The following is a 22165-nucleotide window of genomic DNA, read 5'->3' as shown; positions in this document are numbered from 1 at the left end:
GAACCACAGGCACATAGACACAGGCAACAGAGCATGCACAATGTCGGCACTAGTACAGTGTATATCCACCTTTCGCAGCAATGCAGGCTGATATTCTCCCATGGAGACGATCGTAGAGATGCTGGATGTAGTCCTGTGGAACGGCTTGCCATGCCATTTCCACCTGCCGCCTCAGTTGGACCAGCGTTCGTGCTGGACGTGCAGACCACGTGAGACGACGCTTCATCCAGTCCCAAACATGCTCAATGGGGGACAGATCCGGAGATCTTGCTGGCCAGGGTAGTTGACTTACACCTTCTAGAGCACGTTGGGTGGCACGGGATACATGCGGACGTGCATTGTCCTGTTGGAACAGCAAGTTCCCTTGCCGGTCTAGGAATGGTAGAACGATGGGTTCGATGACGGTTTGGATGTACCGTGCACTATTCAGTGTCCCCTCGATGATCACCAGAGGTGTACGACCAGTGTAGGAGATCGCTCCCCACACCATGATGCCGGGTGTTGGCCCTGTGTGCCTCGGTTGTATGCAGTCCTGATTGTGGCGCTCACCTGCACGGCGCCAAACACGCATACGACCATCATTGGCACCAAGGCAGAAGCGACTCTCATCGCTGAAGACGACACGTCTCCATTCGTCCCTCCATTCACGCCTGTCGCGACACCACTGGAGGCGGGCTGCACGATGTTGGGGCGTGAGCGGAAGACGGCCTAACGGTGTGAGGGACCGTAGCCCAGCTTCATGGAGACGGTTGCGAATGGTCCTCGCCGATACCCCAGGAGCAACAGTGTCCCTAATTTGCTGGGAAGTGGCGGTGCGGTCCCCTACGGCACTGCGTAGGATCCTACGGTGTTGGCGTGCATCCGTGTGTCGCTGCGGTCCGGTCCCAGGTCGACGGGCACATGCACCTTCCGCCGACCACTGGCGACAACATCGATGTACTGTGGAGACCTCACGCCCCACGTGTTGAGCAATTCGGCGGTACGTCCACCCGGCCTCCCGCATGCCCACTATACGCCCTCGCTCAAAGTCCGTCAACTGCACATACGGTTCACGTCCACGCTGTCGCGGCATGCTACCAGTGTTAAAGACTGCGATGGAGCTCCGTATGCCACGGCAAACTGGCTGACACTGACGGCGGCGGTGCACAAATGCTGCGCAGCTAGCGCCATTCGACGGCCAACACCGCGGTTCCTGGTGTGTCCGCTGTGCCGTGCGTGTGATCATTGCTTGTACAGCCCTCTCGCAGTGTCCGGAGCAAGTATGGTGGGTCTGACACACCGGTGTCAATGTGTTCTTTTTTCCATTTCCAGGAGTGTATTTCACGTGTAAGTGTTTCTGTGATAGTGCAGATGTGTTTATTGAAATCTGCTGAAGTGACTTTTTTTACACTTGAAATAGATTATCGCGTAAATTGAAGTGTTTAAAGTGGTGCCTGTAAAGTCAAACTCTTTACATTTTGGAAAGTATATGTGATAATTCGGTTACAGAAGTAAGTATAGTTGTTTATAGTTCCTACTCATAGGTTCCCTAAGGATGAAAACCGAAGGCAGCTTTGGATACAGGCCCTGAAACGGAAAAACTAAGCCATCTGCACATACGCGCCTTTGCTCGAAGCACTTCGAAGTGTTTTGATAGGTTATTATTTACAATGTATATTTACAGTGTGTCATTTTTAAACCTAGGCTCCAAAATAATTTTCTGAAACTTTTAAGTCTCAACTTTCATCTACAATATTTTTAACTGATAGTTTAAACTTTTGTAAAAATAGTGGGAACTGACCCTTTAAAGAGCGCCTGAAATTTATACTCTAAAATGGAACTGTTCCTAAAGTCGACAATTTTGGCACCTATAGTTGACGTAATTCCCATATTCCTTTTTCTTTAATAGGTGACTAGAGCTCAAAACGCGGCGAATCCAATGTTTAAAGTTTTGACACGAGCCCACTCTTACCGTTTAAAAGAATTTTAACGACATTTCACTTTAATTGATAGTTTATAGTAATTTCGTTCCGCTACCCACCAGAGTGGCGTTCGGTGTATTTGTTAGATTTTATAAATGGTACTGTGAACAAATCCAGGTCAAATGTAGTTCTGGCATAATTTTTCGCAAATAAAAAGTAATTTTTTTTGGAAGCGTTTGGCAGTCAATTGAGAAATGTGGGGAAAATACGATACAAACATAGGATGGCAGACTGATGATTTGAAATCCCACTTCTGCACAGCAAGGCCAGTCTACTAGTATCTATGGTAGAAGCTCTGAACCTATCTTTCTACTTTCCCATGAAAACCACACATACTTAAATTACGTGAAATACATCACACTGGCAACATAGAATACATCACAAAGAATAGTCACAACGTTAGAATCGCTTCACTTTCAGCTTTCCCACTTCAATTAGTATTCATCCCAGTTTCACACGACACTGCCCCACTTCGTAACTTTTCTTTCCTACTACGAACTCTGGAGGATATATGCACGTCTTCCTGTGCAATGCAAGCCAAGTGGCGTTGCTGGATAGATGGCTAACTCACGTTGCTTCTCTCTCAGAGTATTAGAGTTTGAATCTAGCGTCACACAGAAACATAACACGCAAAGTAATGTTAAGATCATATTCGTCACACGCGCGAGTCAACTGATACCTTGGACGAGTACTTCTCTATCCTTTGTCTCATATACAGACACACACACACACACACACACACACACACACACACACACACACACAGTACTACCCACGTGGAAGTGCTCATCTCTAATTTGAAGTCCTGGACACGCCATTTCTTAAATATTTCCAACTTATAGTACACACGCAAGTATTTCAACTTAGTACTACCACAAAAGTATTTCAACTTAGTACTACCACAAAAGTATTTCAACTTAGTACTACCACAAAAGTATTTCAACTTAGTACTACCACAAAAGTATTTCAACTTAGTACTACCACAAAAGTATTTCAACTTAGTACTACCACAAAAGTATTTCAACTTAGTACTACCACAAAAGTATTTCAACTTAGTACTACCACAAAAGTATTTCAACTTAGTACTACCACAAAAGTATTTCAACTTAGTACTACCACAAAAGTATTTCAACTTAGTACTACCACAAAAGTATTTCAACTTAGTACTACCACAAAAGTATTTCAACTTAGTACTACCACAAAAGTATTTCAACTTAGTACTACCACAAAAGTATTTCAACTTAGTACTACCACAAAAGTATTTCAACTTAGTACTACCACAAAAGTATTTCAACTTAGTACTACCACAAAAGTATTTCAACTTAGTACTACCACAAAAGTATTTCAACTTAGTACTACCACAAAAGTATTTCAACTTAGTACTACCACAAAAGTATTTCAACTTAGTACTACCACAAAAGTATTTCAACTTATTGCTATATGTGGTTTCATTGTGACCATTGGTTACTTCCGAAGATTACTACAATCCCCTTAATATTACGTGCTTGTCATTTAATTCTCCCCCCCACAAGTTCCTGAAATAGAGGAACAATTATGCCAAACTACTCAAGTATTTCACATGCATACCATTCTGCCCACTCTTGTCTTTATGGAGCACACCTAAGACAGGTCTTACCAACACAAGATCCAGCGCCAGAGTGCTGAAACATGGCCGTTCTTCAGGTCATCTCGTACCTGTGCCGAGGTGGGTGAACACCATGCTACTATATTGGTCAGCCACATTTCAGGTGCTCAAAGCTCTGGTAAATTTCATCTCTTTGGTTCCACCAAAGGATTGTCTCAACGATCATACACTGCACCTTCAGTATCTGCAGTTAGTTAACCATACATTCATTCATCTAACAGATCTCACCAAATTGGATGTAGGGATTTATTTTGTGGGAGTGCACATGTGATCAATTAAATAAATTGTCCTTTCCTACCCCGGTATTTGGCTTCGGAGTATTAATTGAAATTGAGTTATTACAAAAAATATGTTATTCTAACAAGAATAACGAAGAATGTTTTACCTATTTTCAATGTCAGGCCGTACTGTACCTTTTCAATCTAACCTGTCATTCTACATATTTTGTTTTTTACACATATTATTATGTTAAGTTACATCTAACATACAACCTTATGAAACATTTAGTAATTGCTATACTATAACAAAAGAAAAATATGTTTGTGCTTGCAACAATAGAAAGACTAATTATGAGGGGCTAGGAGCAATGGTCTCAGGAAATGAGTGGAACAAGTAATGTGAGAAACTCCGAAAAAAAAGGGAGGAAAACATTACATGACTGACTGGAAAACGAGAAGAGCTTGACGCATATAGTGTAAGAAAATTTTCTTTGTTCTATGACAAGGGAAAAGTTGGCCATATACGTTCATTTTTGGGGGAAACAAGTTGAGGGTGACATGCAAGCGTTCAAGCTGATTCTTAAAGGCAACAGGACCTTTGACCCTTTGAGTTCGAACATATAAAAAATTAAATTTTTTCCCAAAATTGCATTTTATCATCATAATAAGCAACCAATAAAAGAAGAAATTTGCAACAACTGGATTTTTTAAGGGAGTGCTTACACTTTGGAACCACTGGTGCAGTTTCAACTGCCCATCATTTCGTGACATATCTGGAAGTATACTAATTTTTCCTAGACAATCAAATCTCTCTTAATGAGCTCAATGCCTGAAACAGATTGTCCTAAATAACAAGCAAATATGGGTTTAAAATTTAATAACTTTATAAACATTCGTACTGCTCCAGTTGAGATACCTACAGTCTCAGTAATGTCATGAATTTTTATTCGGCTTCAGTGGTTTCCATTGTGGCAATGTCGATTTGACGACTGGAACGCGCTTCATCTTCGGTGCTTATCCGCTAAGTTTAAATTCGCTAATCGAAAAGTAAATGGTCTTTTAATGAACGTGCATAGTCCGCTTGAACTTCATAAAACTATTTTCATTTGCGGGGCAGACCAATCCTTCAAATAAGAATGTTTAATAATAGCACGGAATTCTGTTTTTTCAATCGCAATCGTCACACTGACCAAATTTGAAGGCTATCTAAAATAAATCGTACTTCATTTAAATTCTTCATACGATCCTTGGAATAAACGAGTTTACCAACCACGAAGGTGCAACAAAAATAATAGATTTGTTTATTAATAAATCTTCTGCTACCAGTCACGATTTTTCTTTATTTTCCTTTTCGCACGACGCGTTTCGAGAAATAATTCCTATTTTCAAGTGCGTTTTTTTGTGTATTAATCCATTTCTTTAAATGTCAGTGTGTGTGAGTCTGCTACATTTCGTTTCCTTTAATTGCAATATGTAAGAAACACGCTCATTTTCAGTTGGGTATCAATTCTTTTTGTGAAGTTAGTGGCGTAATTTAGAAGAATTTGTATTTACAGTTTTAAAATGGTCCATTTGTGCAGTCTCACACACTAAACATCTGAACTTACCATAGCTGACATATACATAAATCAATTAGAACAAAAATTATTTGCCTTCCAAAAACCTTGACTAAAGAAAATAGAATTTAATAGGACATATGTAGACGACACACTACTGTTAGTGAAAGGGGATACCAGAAACATCCCAGACATTCTCAATCATTTCAATAATCTAAATGAGAAAATCAAATTTACAGTGGAACATAAGCAAAATGAAAGTATCAACTTTCTAGACAAATATTACAAGACAACACATGCACATTCAAAATTTATAGGAAAAACAATGACTGACACCACAATCCCTGCAACCCCATGTCACCAGCATATAGGTCAATGATGCATAGGCAAAAAAAAATACCATTGAACCAAGAAAATATGCAACAAGAAATAAACACAGTTAAAAAGATTGCAGTTGCCAATGATTACAATGCTTCCATGGTTAACACAATCTTAGACAAAGTGACGAAAAACCCAGATACAAACTGCACCACAGAAGAGAAAGAGAAAAATGTATATCTAGTAGGCAATTTGTCACAGAAGATTGCAAATATTTTCAAAAATCACAGAGTAAAAATTGGGTTTTCTACATCTACAACAACAAAAACTAATACATAATATAAAGTGTAATCATGGTCCATATTCAGACTCTGGAATATACAAGGTAACATGCCAGGAGTGCTCCAAGTTCTACTAAGACAAACAGGCCGAAATTTCAACACAAGGTACACAGAGCACATTAGAGCACACACACACACACACACACACACACACACACACACACACACACACACACACACACCACCAGCAATAGCATCACACATACATAATACAGGACACCCATTTGGAAAAATAGAGCAAAATGTCGAAGTATTCCATCGACTAAATAAAGGACACAAAATGGATTTACTTGAACTGGAGATATATTCACATTACAGAAAACAAAGATAAATATTAAATGAGAAACTTGAAAGTGAATCAGTGAATTTCTTCAGATGTTTCGATAATATACTTAAATAAAAATAGTAAAACGTAGAAATAAGCAGAATTTTAAAATAAATGTAAGTAATTTATGAACCAAGTTGTTAAGATAAATACCCTCTGTACAAAAACACAATCTATGGAATACCTATAATATCTCTGGACTACCTGTAAGATCATTGTAATGGATTTGTTTACATAAGATATTTTCGATGTATGAAGTGTACAAGTTGTGTGTGATGTTTAGTGTGTATGAGAGAGTGCATAAATGGACCATTAGGAAACTGTAAGTACAAATTATTCTAAATTTCGCCACTAACTTCACAAAAAGAATTGATGCCCGACTAAATTCTGGTGTCTCTTACATATTGCACTAAAAGTCAACGAAATGAAGCAGACTCACTCACACTGACATCTAAAGAAATGGCTTAATACATACAAACGCACTTAAAAATGGGAATTATGTCTCATAACGCGTCGTGCGAAAAATAAATAGAAGTCGTGACTGGTAGCAGAAGATTTATTTATTGATGAACAAACCTATTGTTTCTAAAGTCGCAGGCTTTCAAAAACCATTAATGGACCAAATCAGATCGCAACAAAAATGTTCCAGTCCTACATGGAAAGGTTCCAGACTTGTCAAACCACCCTCGTACTTACAATTACTGCTATCTCTGCGAAACCGGGGCAGGTCGCAAGCCTAAATATAAACAAATATAAGCGAAGGCACAATAAGTGCGCGAATACTTAAAATATGCTGATGCCAGACGCGCACACGCCTTGCAATGCAATACCTGTAGTTACATAGGAACAAGCTCTCCTTTTGCGTGATCTTACCGCTTTCCTCGGTCCTTATCTGCGACTGGTCAAGCCTCGGTCGCGGCACTTCGGGATGTCCCCCTGCGTATTCCGCCGCCGATGCAGACCCAGATGGAACCGGTGTATCCTCGGGGGTGGTGGAGGTGCTGGCGTCACTGCGGAGGGCGCTCTGCGATATCGCGCCGCTGAGAGGGGTTGCGTGCATCCCGGATGGCCCGGATACTGGCCACAGCGACATCTCGTTGTCACTGGACTGATCACTCGCAGTTGCTGGTGCATACCTCGGCGAGCCAGTAAGATTTTTCCCTGTCGCTGTAGTTCCCTCAACAGCCTCGGTCATTTCAGCATTTTGCGACTGTGAAACGAAGTGTTAGATTATTATGAAACATTCGTGTTTTCTTCAATTTAATTTCTTAATGAGTTGTGTTACAAGGGAACCTCCCCATCGCACCACCCGCCCCCCTCAGATTTAGTTGTAAGTTGGCACAGTGGATAAGGCGTGAGAAACTGAACACAGATCAATCGAGAAAACAGAAGTTGTGTGGAACTATGAAAAAAATAAGCAAAATATACAAACTGAGTAGTCCAAGCGGAAGATAGGCAACATCAAGGATAGCGTGGGCTCAGGAGCACCGTGTCCCCGTGGTTAGCGTGAGCATCTGCGGAACGAGAGGTCCTTGGTTCATGTCTTCTCTCGAGTGAATAGTTTAATTTTTTATTTTCAGACAATTATTATCTGCCCGTCCGTCCGATGCGAGGTAACTGCGCCGTAGTATGGGGGCACATAATCAACTTCGCTCTCCAAAATTCCAGGACACGTCCAGATTTGCTTGGACATATGCAGGATTTGACGATCTACACACGGAAAAATTTGAAAACGGTAGAAAGATATGTTTTGACAGAGCACAGGGAAAAATGTGCTACTGTGCGACTGTGAAATTGTTGCAGTTTATGTGACAAACTCATGTTTTCATCACTTTTTGGGAGTGATTATCACATCCACAAGAAAACCTAAATCGGACAAGGTAAAAGAATCTCTTTACCCATTCGTCAAGTTTACAAGTTAGGTGGGTCGACAACATATTCCTGTCATGTGACGCACATGCCGTCATAAGTGTCGTATAGAATATATCAGACGTGTTTTCCTGTGGAGGAATCTGTTGACCTATGATCTTGCGATCAAATGTTTTCGGTTCCCATTTGAGAGCCACGTCCTTTCGTCTACTAATCGCACGGTTTTGCGGTGCGGTCGCAAAACACAGACACTAAACTTATTATAGTGAACAGAGACGTCAATGAACGGACAGATCATAACTTTGAGAAAATAAGTAAACTTTTCACTCGAGGGAAGATTTGAACCAAGGACCTCTCGTTACGCAGCTGCTCACGCTAACCACGGCGGTCCTAAACTCTCACTATCCTTGAACTGCCTATCTTGCACATGGACTACTCAGTTTGTATATTTTTGCTTATTTTTTTCATAGTTCCACACAACTTATTCCTGTTTTCTCGATTGATCTGTGTTCAGTTTTTCAAGGTCTATTCTCTGTGCAACTTATAATTAAATCTGAGGGGGGGGGGGGGGGGGGGGTTCGGGAGGTTCCGTTATTAAATTCAGGACTAACAGGCTCACCGAAGAACTGATTATGATTCTGTTTAGTTCGATCAGTCAAATTTTTTGTGCCCATTACATCGGTCTGACAGTCGCCTGTGTACATTTTTACAATTTTGCTATCCTCCCTGAGTCACCGTCATTTTACTTTATTGTTATAAAGCATTCGCTGCATTTAATGTTTTAACTTTCACATCGGTAGTTCCGCCAGTGATTCTGCCTTAATAAGCATTGCAGCAAAGAGGGAAGAAATTGTTATGCCTGAACGAATGTACAGGATGCGTCCTTAAGGACAGCAATAGTTGTGTAAATGACGAAGTATGAGTGTCAAGTACATTAAGACAAAAAAATGACGCATCACAAAGGAATTATCGTAACTCGGCGGAAAATGGTAGAGGTGATTTACACTTACAGACAAATAATTTCAGAAAAAACTATGACATGCTCAAGAGAAAGGGCTACACAAATTGAGCAAGCCAATAAAGCTTGAGTTGTTAGATATCCTGAAGAATACCGTGGTAAATTGTGTCCAATTGATTCGTTAGACTGCAAAAATCCCGAGCTGGTCAGTGGGGCCTACCCGTAATGCTATGAATTTTCTGAATAGGCGATAGATCAGGCGACCTTGCGGGTCAAGTTAGGGTTTGACAAGCACGAAAACAAGCAGTAGGAACTATCGCCTTGTGAGAGCGGGCATTATCTTGCTGAAATAGTCTAGGATGGCTTCCCATGAAGAGCAACAAAACGGGGTATAGAATATCATCGACTTGCCAACAGAAGCTCGACCCACGCGCACGACGGCGGTGCTCTACAAGTCTTACGCTCATTAGCGGCGGAGAGCATAATTTGCGGCACCGGCAACGTAGGACAACTCTGTTCGCATCTGCTCAAGTCATTGCCATCATCTGTCAAGTCCAGCATTGATTTGGTGCGTTCATAAGTTTCTCAATATGAGGCCAACAGGCATAATATTCCTGTAGATAAGAGTTTGTAATTTTCAGATTGTCAGTTGTGCCTAAGGGACACGTTTTCTTGCTCGTTTAAATAACGCTGAACTGCCAATATGTTTACTTAGAGGGCATTTGTAAAGTAAACTGACATTCTTTCATAGTCAGATCCGTTTAATGAATAATTTTTTGTGTTAGTCCAAAGCTTGTTTCTGTTGACACCTTCCATTCGTATCACATGTATTCCTTTGTCATTCTCCAATTTAGAACTCACAGCTAGGTACCTAAATTATTCTTGTTATCCATTCCATTACGCACATAATTGCAGTTTGTATCTTAAGGACGTATCCGGATTTTAATTAACTTTCTGAGTCAGGGTAAACATATTTACACGAAGTAAGCTTTGCGCAATCTTCTAAGATGAGACCAGCCTTGTTCATAGGAGTACGCATACGTGTTCCTTTGAAGATACTAAAGCAGTATCACACAACTGGCTTACTGTATCGCCCCGATCTTCATCCAATACGAAATGCAACCATCTGGAATAGCAGGTGAAATGTAGCAATCAAGATCCCTGCAATTTAGTAGTTCTACGAGATCTAATCATCAGTCAGTGGCTTCAGAAGTATATTATATACCTGAGGAAAGTGACTAGCTGTCTTTCTCGCCGAATTAAAACCATTATTAAGGCTAAATGACATTTTACACGATATTAACGTGCTGTGTCCTTGGGATGTCCAATTTTTTTCTCCGCGATGTTTCAGATTTATCTCTAACGTTTATAAACTGAATGAACTTTATACATATCTTTCGCTAAGGAACTCAATTCGGCAAGAAACTTTTTAGAGACTTTATACATGCAATTCTTGAAACAAGGTAATGCGGCCAACACTACCTTAAATACGACTAAAATAAACACTATTTGGCACAGATTACAAAATTCTGAGTTTTGTTGCTTTGCCACATATATGGAAGGTATGATTCCGAAAGTAAAACTGAACATTCAGCAGTGACGTTCTTTACGTACTGTCTAAATTAGAACTTTCGAAAGAGTTGCAAAATTATTAAATGACATAGTACGGACTGGCACCTTATGGAGCGTTAAACATGACTTATCCCGTAGTTACCTTTAGCTCGTAGTGTCAAATGTGATCCAACCTCGTTGCCATGCAGCTAGTTCATGATTTTTGCCCTTGTTGGTGAGGATCTCTTCCAGCTTAAAGAGTAAGAGGCATGAATCGTGTTTTCTACAGAGTAGTTACAATATCAGATCGACAGTAGCAGTAATCGTGGAAAATTGTCTTCAGACGTAAGTGATCTCTTTCACTATACGGCGTTCCTGAAATGAGGGAACAAGTGCCATAATTTAGGAGAATGAGTACAGAGAATATTGACTATTTCCACTGTGCAGAAAGAAACACTATCTAGGCTATTTTACTGAATAACCTGTTCAGATACTTTTTGGATCCCCAGACCCATTAATTACGAGTTATCGCGAAACGCCGGTCGTCAGCTGGCTACGTTTTAAATGACTTAAGGGGTGCGTGAAAGTCTGACAGCTGGTAAAGATGCAAAGAAGGCAAGTGTTCAGAAAGATTCAAATGGCTCTGAGCACTATGGGACTTAACTGCTGAGGTCATCAGTCCCCTAGAACTTAAAACTACTTAAACCTAAGGACATCACATCCATGCCCGAGGCAGGATTCGATCCTGCGACCGTAGCGGTACGCGGTTCCAGACAAGCGCCTAGAACCGCTCGGCCATAACAGCATATTGCATTTATAGGAGACAAGGCCTATCTACAACTTCATCTACACACATACTCCGCAATCCACCATACGATGCGTGGCGGAGGGTACCTCGTACCACAACTTATCTTCTCTCCCTGTTCCACTCCCCAACAGAACCAGGGAAAAATGACTGCCTATATGCCTCTGTTCGAGCCCTAATCTCTCTCATCTTTGCGGTCTTTCCGTGAAATGTAAGTTGGCGGCAGTAAAATTGTACTGCAGTCAGCCTCAAATGCTGGTTCTCTAAATTTCCTCAGTAGCGATTCACGAAATGAACGCCTCCTTTCCTCTAGAGACTCCCACCCGAGCTCCTGAAGCATTTCCGTAACACTCGCGTGATGATCAAACCTACCAGTAACAAATCTAGCAGCCCGCCACTGAATTGCTTCTACGTCCTTCCTCAATCCGACCTGATAGGGATCCCAAACGCTCGAGCAGTACTCAAGAATAGGTCGTATTAGTGTTTTATAAGCGGTCTCTTTTACAGATGAACCACATCTTCCCAATGTTCTACCAATGAACCGAAGACGACTATCTGCCTTCCCCACAACTGTCATTACATGCTTGTCCCACTTCATATCGTTCTGCAGTGTTACTCCCAAATATTTAATCGACGCTCTACCTTCTTCACTGGTGATCGTGGAGATCGGTCTTAATAAATGGGGGAGGGGGGGGAGGAGGGGGGGTTGCGAGACGTTCGGCCTGCACTGCCAGCATAGAAAGTAACGTTTGCTGCCGAAGGGATGGTCTGGTGGAAGGAACTGGCGTCTGCCTTCGACGCTCTGTAACGTCGTTGGGTAACGTTTCAGGACACTGGTTCCTATCCCCTCCTATCCTCAAGACAGACTCTTCAACCCATCTAAGTTTGTTCCAACATTTCTAGGACACCCAGTATAGACTCCTAATTGTTTTCAGCTGCAGCCTTTTGTTGCTCGCAGTTAAAAGCTGGCAACAGCGGTGCCAGTAGTCCAGCATCATCGCTTGCTGAATAATCTACAGTTTTCATCCTTTTTACTTTTGTTGAGAGCAGCTGCGCAGTGGCGCGCAGGAGAAGGTTCTGCGATTACCTTTTTCCAACTGACGACTCGAGGGGCAGGGAGCAGGACGTGGCGATCGGTAGAGGGCAAGGCTTCTTGCAGGCGGTCCCTAAAGCTGGAGGGCGCCGACGTGGGCCGCAGAGGGCTCGGCGCCCCTGGCGGGGAGAAGCCGGTGGCCGTCGGCCATAGCGGCGATGTCGGCAGCGAAGGAGGCGGCGACGGAACACCAAAAGGCGGAAGCGACGTCAGCGGAGACGGCGGTAGCGACGTAAGCGGCGTCATTGGAGACGGCGGCGGGGGCGGCAATGGGGGCGGAGAGAGTGAAGGCGCCGACGACCCGGCATCCTCACTGCTGCTGGCCACAGCACGCCGCCCTCCCGCTGAGCTGTCGCTGGATGAGGTACGCTGTGGTTTGCTCTGCGCTCCGAGAGACAGACAATAGCATTTTTAATGTCTATTTGGCCTTCAGCATGGTTCAAATGGCTCTGAGCACTATGGGACTTAACATCTGCGGTCATCAGTCCCCTAGAACTTACAAGGAGACAGCAAGACAGTGGGGTCGGGGATTTTTCCGAAATTTTGTGTGGTGAAAGAGGACCCCTAACACCTCAAGTGGTCAAAATATTAGGACGCACTACTCGGAACATTCCGGGAAAAATCAATCCAAAGTTTCTCAGGTGCCTTATGAGTATAAAATGTTAGTCCATTGCCGACCCGCCGTCTGGCCTACATGGTTAGCACTCGGACCCTTTCGCCAGAGGTCTTGGGTTAGGTTCCTCCTGCGGCACTTTTTCTGTTGCTTGCAAAATCGTAGCGCATTGTTACAGGAGAATCGTGAAATTAATTCCCGGGAAGACTGTATAAAAATTCATTGTATAATTCACCGTCAATTATCGTCACCAATATTCCGAGACATGATTGAATATGCCTGGTTTGCCTCAAAATTATCAGAAACTCAAAACATTTTCGTAAATGTTAATGGGGCATGTTTTTGTACAGATTTATTGCAAACGCCCTGTGATTGAAAAATATCGACCTTTATATGTTGCGCAAGATGTCGCAAAAATTGCTTTGTTTGTTTTTACGTTAATTAGGACTGCGGTTCTTGTTTATAATTATTATATGTATAAAAACTAAATGTTTCCCAATCAACTTTGTTATTCTGATTAAAAACCCAATGTTTCCCCTCATAATATACAATTAAAAATGGAAAACCCACCGCTATGAATTGTGTTGTTGGACAAAAAGAAAATGTTTATCGAATAATGTAACTTATTTGTTAAAGATAATTTAAGTTTGCAGAACTTTCTGAATAATTGGTGGAATAACAAAAGAAAATGCAAGAAAGGAAAAAAGTGCCAGAGGAGGAATCTAACCTGAGACCTCTGGCGTAAGACTCCGAGGCCTAAACATCTACTCCAGACGGCAGCTCGGCAGTGGACTAATATTTTATACTAATAAGGCACCTAAGAAACTTTGGATCGATTTTTCCCGGGATTTTCCGGGTAGTGCGTCCTAATATTTTAACCGCGTGAGGTGTTAGAGGTCCTCGTTCACCTTACAAAATTTCGGACAATCCCCGACCCCACGGTTGTGCCGTCTCCTTGTTAGAACTACTTAAATCTAACTAACCTAAGGACATCACACACATCCATGCCCGAGGCAGGATTCGAACCTGCGACCGTAACAGTCGCGCAGTTCCGGACTGAAGCGCCTAGAACCCCTCGGCCACCACAGCCGGCCGTTTAGCACGAGTACACTATTTACTAACAATGAAAATTGTAATTTCTTGAACTTAGACGCGAACAAGATTCATTAACGTAACTGTTTCTGCACTCTTGTGTAAAAGGCAAACCTAATTTATAAATCTTAGAGTTTTCGGGAAGAAAAGAATAAGTTGTACCTCGACTAAGGTTCTGTGGTCGGACTTGAAAACTGCTCGTTAAAAGAAATTTCGACAGACGTCTGAGCACTGCTCTTTCATTCGTTATTAAACGACTAGTAACACCTGTATCGAAGTGAACCCTAAGATCAAGTTCTGAAAGGATTTGTTCTCTGCATTGATCGTACTTCGAGAAGGCGAAGATTACGTGATTAATGCCTCCCACATCACAGGTGTCTGAATTTCGTAGTTGTAGACGAAATAACTGGTTAGGGAAACTGCCGTGATTAAATCTCATTCTCGTGATTGGAGAGAGAGCTCTGTGACACCCACAGGGTTTTTCTGTAAGAGCGTGCAAAAATTTAACAAGATATAGAGGAACAATTAGAAGTAGAGAATCTTCGATCGGAGAAGCCATCCTAAGGAGACAATAAAAGCACAGTATTGCATACTTTTTATTTGCATTACAGTTAACTGCAAATACCATCACTTACAATGAACGTACCATTTTATTTTTATTTAGCGTATGGCTAATACAGACATACAACATTAAATTACATATACATATGTACATATTTACGCACAAGAAACTTTAGTTTGGCTTTACAACTGAATATCCAGTCCTTCAACCCAGCGCACTGCATCTGGAGTTGCTAGCAGGAAGTCCTCTTCAGCACCATGATTGGCTCGAATCCTGCATTCACTGACAATGTGGTGAACAGTCTGGTATGGAGCCCCGCAGCCACAGGCTGGATTAAGCACCTTCAACTTTAAGAGAGCATCCCTGCATTGGCCATGGCCGGAACGGATTCTATTAAGTGTAGTACAGGTCTTGCGTGGTACGTCGAATCCACGCAACATGTTGTGCAGGCGCAAATTTGTCACTGCTTCCCACCGAATTTTCCATTTTGCGTAGATCAGAAGTCATTACACCGGTTAACAGTGTAAGTCAATGAACTGGAGCAGATGTGATTGCGCCAGATGTGTGCATTGTATTCAGCTGGTTATCAACAAGCCTTGTATAATGACTGTTCACCCAAACAGTTACACAATACTCTGCAATTGAGTACACCAAACCCAGAGCTGAAGATGGCACGGTGGTTGCTGAAGATCCCCAGGTAGTTCCACATAGCTTATGGAAGATGTTCGAGTTCTCAACTTTTGAGCTAAATTAAGAAGGTGGCGTTTGGAGCATAATGTACGGTCCAGGGTGATACCAAGATATTTTGGGTTCCAATTATGTCGAAGAATACTGCCTACGAAACTTGCTTCCAGTTTTACGTTCGCCAACCGATTATTTAAATGGAAGCAACACACTTCTGTTTTACTTACACTGGGTTGGGATCTCCAGATGCTGAAGTATATTTGTCTAATACAGACAGGTCATTGGTTATATCTCTTCTGTTGTCTTCATTTCCTGGTGTTATACAGCTAGAGCCAGGTCATCGGCATAGTATAATTTTTTGGACGAAGTGTCAGGTAGATATAGGTTTTTAGACAAATGATAGCACATCCCACGTTTCTTTCTGACGCGGTTCTTGAACCATCCGGCAAGATATGTAGAGCTTCACTCCATTTTCCCCAAATATATGTGCTGTGTCTCATTTTAAGGTTACCACGCATTTAGTTTCCGTCAAGACGAATGTTTTAACACCTGAGGCCAGTGATTTTCCTCGAGAGAGAATGGTGACAATATGTGGTGGCACCTCCGGCCGCATATGTACTGATCCTATCGTTAACTAATAACCTATATAAATTAGTGTGTTAAGAAACTCCGATAGTCTAACCTAACTGTTGTAAGAGTGCACTAAGTTGGTCACCAGCCCAGAAGTACTGATCGTTGAGTCATCACCATTTGGAACACTTTACTGTTCTCTCCTTCAGACCACTGCCACACTCAGGGATCCCAATAATTAGATGCCGCGCGGGATTAGCCGAGCGGTCTAGGGCGCTGCAGTTGTGGACTGTGCGGCTGGTCCCGGTGGAGGTTCGAGTCCTCGTGTGTGTGTGTGTGTGTGTGTGTGTGTGTGTGTGTGTGTGTGTGTGTGTGTGTGTGTGTGTGTGTGTCCGTCCTTAGGATAATTTAGGTTAAGTAGTGTGTAAGCTTAGGGGACTGATGACCTTAGCAGTTAAGTCCCATAAGATTTCACACACATTTGAACATTTTTTAAAATTAATTTTAACTGTAATTGCCTGACCAGATGCCTATTTTCTTTGTGAGCCGTTGATTAATAACAGTAGTTGAAGTTCTTTTAAATGTATTATCTCAAATGAGAAAAGATCACAAATTGGTTGAATTTTCTCATGTCGAGAAATCAGAAGGAGCCATCTGTTTTACTTGACAGAAACCTTCCCAAGTCAAGATAGCATAAAAATTTCTTTACTTACAAACTACTGGTTTCGACAAACTTTGCTGTCATCTTCAACTTTGTGACTGTGTATATACATGGAACATATTAGTTACGACGTAATATTTGAGATTAAAATTTTAATTTGGCGTTACAAAAGGCAGAAATGGAACTGTACACACACACAAACCTTCAAAAATGGTTATGAAGTATGTTCATTTTGATTTGGACCTCATACAAAGTTTTCATGTAGACAAAAATAGTGCATTTTATGAAAGTTTGGTATAAAACATTTAAAATCAAAAAACACGTACGTGGCCACGTTCCTACATGTAACTTCAACAGTTGTACCTTATACGCAGTCTAATACGGATCTTCAATGATTAGATCACGTCCAGCTAAGGTGAACAGATACGCTACTGTGCTTTTTATGACGTAATGATCAACTGTTGAGAGCTACCTATAAGGACGTAGCTATGTGCTCAACGAGCATTTTGATTTTAAATGTCTTATTTTTGACACCCTTTACATAATGTGCTACATTTCACACACATGTCAATTTGGCGTGAGGTCATCAACTCATGAACACATTTTGTAAAAAAAATTAAGTATGTAATTTTACAGTACCATTTTTTGTAATTCCAAACAAGCTGTTATCACAAATATGTCATAACTCATGATATGAGATGTGTCATATATATTCACTGTGGTGCAGACCAGTTGTTTGAAAACAAATTTTATGGAACCTTGACCTTAATAGGTTTTTAGCATGATTACGAATATTTAAATGTTTCGACCATTTTTCTTCTACTGATCGAGTTATATCACAATATGCTTTATTTACTTTCAAACATGTGGCGTAGTTTAGAGTGACTTCTTCCATGTCAAAATCTGACCATAGTAGCTGATTATTATGTGTCGCGCGTCCGCGAGTTGACAGTTTAAGACAAACATTTCTTCCTCATTTTACATAACCCCGCAATGGTTACTACTTACCCTTCAGCTCTTGAGGTAAGCGGCCAAATTGGCTCACAGTGATACTCAAAAACATGAAATAAAATTAAGCCCATCAAAATATAGCTATCCGTAACTATTTTTGTTTGTTACTAAGTAGCCAAATTCCATTTTTAAAAAGCTCAAAGCTAGCAGACTTATTTTGATTCGCCTGTTAGTTGCTACATTCATGTTATGAAATATGGCTCAGAACCGCAGGCGGCATAAATACTAGATTTAGGGCGCAGTTTGATGACCATTGCCTACGCCGTCTGCACACAGTGCTATTCCAAAAGAACAAAACGAATATAGGGTCCAATTCGCTGACATGTTAGCGACCAGATGGCAGCGCAGTTGTGTACACAGCACTATCCTGAAGGGACAAACTGCAGCTTATACAGAGCAGGTAGGGATCCAAAGGGATTGGGGTGTGAGTGGTTGAGGTTGGGGTGTGTGAGTGGTTGAGGTTGGGGTGTGTGAGTGGTTGAGGTTGGGGTGTGTGAGTGGTTGAGGTTGGGGGGTGTGAGTGGTTGAGGTTGGGGGGTGTGAGTGGTTGAGGTTGGGGGGTGTGAGTGGTTGAGGTTGGGGGGTGTGAGTGGTTGAGGTTGGGGGGTGTGAGTGGTTGAGGTTGGGGGGTGTGAGTGGTTGAGGTTGGGGGGTGTGAGTGGTTGAGGTTGGGGGGTGTGAGTGGTTGAGGTTGGGGGGTGTGAGTGGTTGAGGTTGGGGGGTGTGAGTGGTTGAGGTTGGGGGGTGTGAGTGGTTGAGGTTGGGGGGTGTGAGTGGTTGAGGTTGGGGGGTGTGAGTGGTTGAGGTTGGGGGGTGTGAGTGGTTGAGGTTGGGGGGTGTGAGTGGTTGAGGTTGGGGGGTGTGAGTGGTTGAGGTTGGGGGGTGTGAGTGGTTGAGGTTGGGGGGTGTGAGTGGTTGAGGTTGGGGGGTGTGAGTGGTTGAGGTTGGGGGGTGTGAGTGGTTGAGGTTGGGGGGTGTGAGTGGTTGAGGTTGGGGGGTGTGAGTGGTTGAGGTTGGGGGGTGTGAGGGAGGGACATTTTATGCGAGTGCTACTGAGAAAGTAGAATAGGATAATAGGAAAAGGGACTAGCCGCGTCTGAAAGCAATTATAACAGTAAAACAGCGATGACGAAACAGGTGGCGTACGACGTTGGAAGTTGTGCTGAAAGCGGTTTGATTTTTTCAAATGATGGTCGTTTAAAGGGAAGCTATAGCGATTCTGTGAGTGAAAGAAGGAAACTCTTGGCGGTAGGAAAGGTGTTAACAGGGATCGCCGTCTGTTCAGTTCGTGTTACGCGGACATTTTATCGTAGCAAATGTTGACTCATCAAATTTATTTGATGGCATCTAGAGCGTCTCCCTTGATCATAGAAAGCAAGCGTCTTCTGTTTAATGCAAGCGGTTGGCATTTGTAAACACACCATAAAACCGTCGTGTGTCGTGTATACGAGGAAGAAAATTTCGGAGTAGAAATTAGGTATATCGGAGCTTATCGTGGCACTATAACTATTGAAAATTGTTTTATAAACTTAGATGAAAAACTTTTAAGCAAAAATGAAAATCTACTCCTTCAAAGCGAATTAGAGTAGTCTGCACTATTTGAATAAGTCAAAACCAGAAATGATGTAAGGAGTTCATTGTCGCCACTGATATTTGTTCATTGAAAAGGGAATTGAACTGTTGTTTCACGGGGACAGAAAATCAGAGCAATATTTTCGTTGATGCTGTAGCGGTGGAAGCTCAGAGTGAACAGGAATTGAGTTAAATACAATGGAACATTTGTTAGCTGTGGGTTAGTTAACGGACAAGAAGAATGGGTCATATCTGTATGCTAGAGGATTAAATTTTGCAGCCGCGAAAGATAAACTTCACAGGTACACGCAAGGCATAGAAGCAGGACAAGACCAAATTGTGTTATTAGAGTATCAGCTAATGCACAACAATGTAAAAGTCGTGCCTAGTTTTGAATGGATTAGAGTCCGAAATCTGTCAAATTCGCGAAACTGCAATCGGCGTAAAGCATACGTACTTGCCAAGCACGTGGATATACTCAATCATTTACATTTGAACTTTAACACATCAGGTCACAATTCATTTTTCATATTAAAATGATTTTCAACGGTACGATTACGACTCCATACTGTGAACCGTATCTGTTATATCGCACTAATATTTTATGTCAACATTAACAGGAGGGATATTGGTTTAATTAGATTTTGTACTCCAAAAATCACTGCGTCGTTTAGTGATTGGGAACTACAAAAATAACTATTAGTTGATGTCATGCGATTCTTCTGTTACTATATGCCATCATTCTAGACTATGACGAAATATTTAACAACAGTTTAATACCCCTTTTTGCTCCACTTCAAAGATCTTTGCCAGAGAAATATGGTAAATTTTAATCGAATTTCTTTGTCAAAGAAAATTGATAGTGTAGTACCGGCCTTAGTTTACGGAACCAGCAGGTGGTATTAAACTGACTATAGACGCTTAACGAAAAGGAGTAACTCCCGGTATAGACATATAACGCGCTTTCGTTTCTTCGCTGACATCTGCTTGATTTTGATTTTAGAAAAACGGTAAGCCGATCGCTGTAGTTATCAATAAGTAAATCTTTATGTACAACAGCGTCTTATATAATATCCTAAGATTACTTACACTGACCAAGCAGTCGCTACGAAATGGCATAAACATTTAGTCTCGGTTCAGATAACGATATTCGAAGCTATCCAGATGAAAGAAAAATGAGGTAATATCTACACTTCCGTCGCTGGCTTAACAGGCACTAAATGGAGATTCAAGAACAGGACAGCCTATTGGCACATTAAATAATACTGGTGAAATCGTGTTTCAAACGAGGGAGAGAATGAAGTCTGGTTCATTTTTTTTCGAAGTTCTAACGGCGTCCTTCCGATTATCCAAACAGATACAATCTGCAATTTTATATTGCCAGTAACCGTGCAGTCTACGCTACGTTTCGAATATAGAATCAATATGAGTTATATGTAGGAGTAAATCATTTAAAAAGTGGACTACGACCCACGTACAACGAATAGAAGTATGTATAGCCATCAAGATCTTTATTGTCGGGTAAACGAATTTAAACGACATGAACGATGCAAACTTTACAGTTTCCAGATTCCAGGTTGATGTACCTCGTGGAGTTAGTGACATTTCATAGCGTGAAGACAATGATCCACGGAACAAGCGAATAACTTCGAACACGTTTGATATTTCACGCACCCACACAGTCTACACAGATATACTAAAGGAATAACAAGAACAGCTCATGAAAATATCACTTATTTGGAAACAGAAGTCTTTTCCGAAAGGCACAAAGAAATTGTCATTGGATCAAATATACTGCAGTTGTGGAAGATTTTTACTTTTTGCGAAAGTTAAAATTTTTTGATCACTAAATCAATCCACTAGTCAGGCTCTGCTGCTCCATGGACCTCTGCTACAGGTATATTTCAGAGATACTCACGGAACAATATTACAGCCATGTTTGTCTTAACCAGACTCACCACGGAAAATTTTCACATACTACGTTACCAAAACAAATTTGCATTTGACTTTACAATCTCTGTGAAATCAGTAGGACCGAGTCAGCGTTGCGTATGAAAAACATTTAGTTCAGAAATAAACACACACTTTCGAAAGTCGCAACAAAGACTAAGAAGATAAATAAATTATTTTTCAAATCGCAACTCCTTCACAGAAAACTGAGGTGGCCGGAAGCTGTTGAGTCTTATAGTAAACTGTTTACAAACTGCTGAAACAATATGTGGGTGTCAAAACGCAGAAAAAAACTGAAAACACTGATCACAGAAGCAGAAATCTGTAATTCACACAGGAATCTGACCACGTGTCCTTACATTAGTACTCACCATCCTTAACAGATTGTCACCCCTGCATAGGACCAGCAGTATCTCCAAAAACGCCGCAACAGGAGCGTGTAGCTAAGTATCGCGTGTCAATCAGACCGCAGACGTTTTAGTCTAGAGAAACAGTCACACCTCTTAGATGAGATGTGACAAAGGCCAGCTCCTGGGCACTGCCGATGCGGGCTGCTATTCCTCGGCCGTGTGGCTGCGATGTAAACAGGAACTGATCACGTGAACAGAGAGGTTTACTATTGCCCACGCTCCAGCGGTATTATTCAACGTTAAAGGGGCCTACACACGCACCAACCGACCGACCGACCGACAAATTGGATGTGTGCAGGTATTTTGGCCGACCGATACACTTCCCTTGTCGGGATGTCGGGCGTTTCGGACGACCGGAGAGCCTAAACACCTCCCCCATCCCCCCACCCACCCCCCTTCC

The 22165-nt window shown here is 41.9% G+C and overlaps 1 protein-coding gene across 3 annotated transcripts in view; it reads right to left on the bottom strand.

Annotated features, from left to right (window-relative positions):
* The window catches only part of LOC126278663 (uncharacterized), a 40893-nt gene extending 18945 nt beyond the window's left edge, over positions 1-21948 (bottom strand). Inside the window, exons 1-3 of one of the 3 annotated variants that reach the window (XM_049978897.1) lie at positions 21727-21948; positions 12635-13021; positions 7238-7574 (exon numbers count right to left, since the gene is read on the bottom strand). In XM_049978897.1, coding sequence (XP_049834854.1) covers positions 7238-7574; positions 12635-13021; positions 21727-21729 — 727 coding nt within the window. In that variant the 5' untranslated portion in view covers positions 21730-21948. The remainder of the gene's footprint in view (positions 1-7237; positions 7575-12634; positions 13022-21726) is intronic. The other 2 variants (XM_049978898.1, XM_049978899.1) reach the window with 2 other exon arrangements.
* Positions 21949-22165: the final 217 nt, after the last annotated feature.

This window comes from Schistocerca gregaria, chromosome 6 (assembly GCF_023897955.1).
Source record: "Schistocerca gregaria isolate iqSchGreg1 chromosome 6, iqSchGreg1.2, whole genome shotgun sequence".
Classification (NCBI taxonomy): domain Eukaryota; kingdom Metazoa; phylum Arthropoda; class Insecta; order Orthoptera; family Acrididae; genus Schistocerca; species Schistocerca gregaria.
The sequence above is the reverse complement of the archived record's forward strand: the minus strand, read 5'-3'. Positions and strand labels throughout refer to the sequence as shown.